The 3,168-nt window shown below is 39.9% G+C and overlaps 1 protein-coding gene across 1 annotated transcript; it reads right to left on the reverse strand.

The window, feature by feature from the left end:
• Positions 1-588: 588 nt before the first annotated feature.
• On the reverse strand, positions 589-2,787 carry LOC136224924 (scarecrow-like protein 8). The gene has a single exon (XM_066013353.1). It carries the CDS (start codon positions 2,661-2,663, stop codon positions 753-755), a length of 1,911 nt encoding a protein of 636 aa, XP_065869425.1. The 5' UTR covers positions 2,664-2,787; the 3' UTR covers positions 589-752.
• Between the last annotated feature and the right edge of the window lie 381 nt (positions 2,788-3,168).

The following is a 3,168-nucleotide window of genomic DNA, read 5'->3' on the forward strand; positions in this document are numbered from 1 at the left end:
AGAATGCAAGATAAATTGCAGAAAAAGAAATTGTACAACAAAATCTTATAACACAAGCATGTGAATTTGTTGAAATCTTTTTCTATCCATAAATAAATATTACTATACAAAGAATGTGGTCCTTCGATTTTCAAATGCTAACCCAATACGCAATTACGCACCCTGCAATATTTTCTCCTATAAATAATCTTTTTTTATACTGGACCAAAACACCCTTCGTTGTTTATTTATTATTAATATTATCAACCTAATAATCACCTACTAAATACTGCCATTCAGTTTATTAGAATGAAACCACCAAGCAAGCATGTGGTCCAACATATTACACCAAATCACTAAACAGATAATTTACCTTGATAGAATACACAATCAATTTAACTAATTAACCACGGTTATAATTAAAATATTACTGGCATTAATCTAAATTAAAATAGAAAATGAAAATAGAGTAAACAAATACCCAAAATCGAAAAATAAAAAAGTATACCAAACCAAAACTTTTCTTTGATTTTTCAATTTTTCAAAAATAATAAGACATTCAAATGATAATGATAATAACAATAAATAAATGCGCTGAAAGAATTATGCTCAATGGAAATCACTCACTTTTTATTATTTCTTTTTATGTTTTTTCTTTCTCCATCCTTTTCCTCCTTTGCCTTTCCATTTTCTCAGGAAAAGTTAAAAATACTAAGTATAACAATTAATAATTATACTAGAGAAATAAAGAAAATGCGAAAAAGAGAGTGAAGTTAACGCCAAGCAGACGCGACGGTGAGAGTTTTTCCCTTCCAACCGAAACAAACCCCACCATTTTCTTCTTTTACACTAAAACCCGGGTTCACTCGGTTCCCATAACTGAGTCGTGCTTTCATCGACTCGGCCACGCTCTGACTCAGCCGTTTCAACTCGAACCCTGCCATTCCCATCCGGGCCCTCCATTTCCCAAACACTTCGCATCTTTCCACACGGTCCCTACCTTCGCAAGAAACCGAGTTGGCGAGTTTCCGCCCCAGACCTTCCTCTACCTTAACTCTCTCCGAGTTATCTCTTGGAACTGTAGACTCAATCGACTCGAATAATGCTCCGTAATACGAACTCGTCTCATTCACGCGGGCCATGAATGGAGCTGTGTTTGTGTTCATTTCTTGCTCAACTAGTGTCACAACGCGCGGCTCCAAACTCTTCACGCGCCGCAGCAGTTCGTCCCTGGGATTATCTGTGGAGACGCTCTCGTCGGGCATTCGATACAAGTTGAATGCGAAATTTACAACCAGAGGCTCTTCAGGCTCACAACCTAATGACTCGCGAGTCAGATCATCGAGTGTGCAACTAACAACATTGAAGCGTAAAGATACCCCTACCGTTTCAGCGAATTGACTCAGCTTACTACCAACCACTTTTAACCTCTCCTTCTCTTCACCTCCATTATCAGCAACAGCTGTGATCTTCATCGTCCCTGGCTTCCCATTCAGACGTTCAGATAACGCGTGGATTAGATTCGTGTATTGACATCCCTGCCCAATTTCAAAATCAATGACATGAAATCCGCCTCCGCTGTTCGATTGATCCACTGTATTCTCAAGAATTGCCAGATTAGCAGACATAAATCCGAGTTTGAAACATGGAGATAGCTCGTAAAGCGACTGAGTCGACCCGATATGTTCCTTACTATAGAGCTCCGCCACCGGCGGAGGGTGTTCCGCCGGTTTCAACCGTGATTTGAGCGCCGTCGCAAGATACTCCATCATTCTCTGTTCAGAATTTCCTCTTAGATTCGCTGCCTGAGATACTCGCGCCAAGATCTCACTTGCAGCGTCGGTATTTCCTTGGCAAATGGAGGACGCAGCATCCAGTAGTGTTTGTTTCGAGAAATTAGGAGCCGGAGTACTCACCGATGTCGACGTGGAAGATGACGACGATGACGAACAAGTAGGCGACGGTGAAATCGGGTTGGAACTTGAGGTCATGAGATTCTGCATAGTTTCTGACCACTCGCTGTTGGTGTTTGTAATCACAGAAACATCGTCGCCTTCTTCATCGTCGCTGTCATCGAGAAGCGCCTTTGCAAGTTCTTGCAGTTTATTCCTCATCTTTTTCTCCGTTTCTTCTCCTTCAATCTTAACAACCCCTCCGCCTCCAGTAACTACACTTCGACCATGATTTTGGAGCGTGTTCATATAAGGCACACCAGACGGCGTATGACTCACCGTATGAATGTCAAATCCGGCCCCTAGATTGATATTCTGAGGCCTAAGTTGTTGAAGAGGAGGCATACTATACCGCTGAGGGAACGAAGGCAATTCCGGCGACATGTTTGTTGAATACTCGATGGGAGAGAGAGTAGATATAGGAGATGGATGTTGATATAGCCGAGGCTTCACTGTCCGGAGAAGAAATCCGTTTAGTGCAGGGCTAAGGTGTGGCTGCTGCTGTTGATGAGCCTGGTAATCGGCGAGCGTTCTTTTCCCAATTAAGCTCTGAGTCGCCATATTGGTAGCAGTTGTTCTGTGGTGATCGATCTGTGATGTCTGGTCCATAAACATTTGAGAGAGTTGGTTTCGATAGGAAGATTGAGGTGTATTGTTGGAATTCATGCTGGTTATGGATCTACCAGCGATACCGGAATAAAAATCAGCGCCACCGCCGGGAAATCCAGCCATTTTTTCTCTCAAAGGGATTGAGAATTTAGAGGAGTTGGTGTTTAGAGAATCGCATGAAACATAACAAAAAAAAAAGTTAAATGAAGAATGAGAGAAAGGTTGGGAGAGATAAAAAGCTATAGAGAGATGAAATAGAGAGGCTTTTAGTTTTAAATAAGGAAAAGGAATTAGACAAGTAACGGGGAGAGTTTAGGGAGCGTTTTTACTCTCTCTCTCCCGTTACAAATTCCAGCTAGTAATTACCGGGTAAAGTGCCCGAAGGGTCACTTAAGTTTGGAGTAATTTTCGCATAGCTTACTAAATTTGATTTTATTTCAATAATATCATCAAATTTTTCTTTTTAATTCAATAAAAATATTCTTATCAATTCATATAGAAAAAGTTATAGAAATAATAAACCACATAAAAATAAAAAGAATGCAATTATAATTTTTATTTACTAATATCTCTAAAGTTATTAGAATGTCAAATCCTAATAATAACATGTTTATTTTTAATAATAATA

Source organism: Euphorbia lathyris, chromosome 1, assembly GCF_963576675.1.
Source record: "Euphorbia lathyris chromosome 1, ddEupLath1.1, whole genome shotgun sequence".
Taxonomy (NCBI): Eukaryota; Viridiplantae; Streptophyta; class Magnoliopsida; order Malpighiales; family Euphorbiaceae; genus Euphorbia; species Euphorbia lathyris.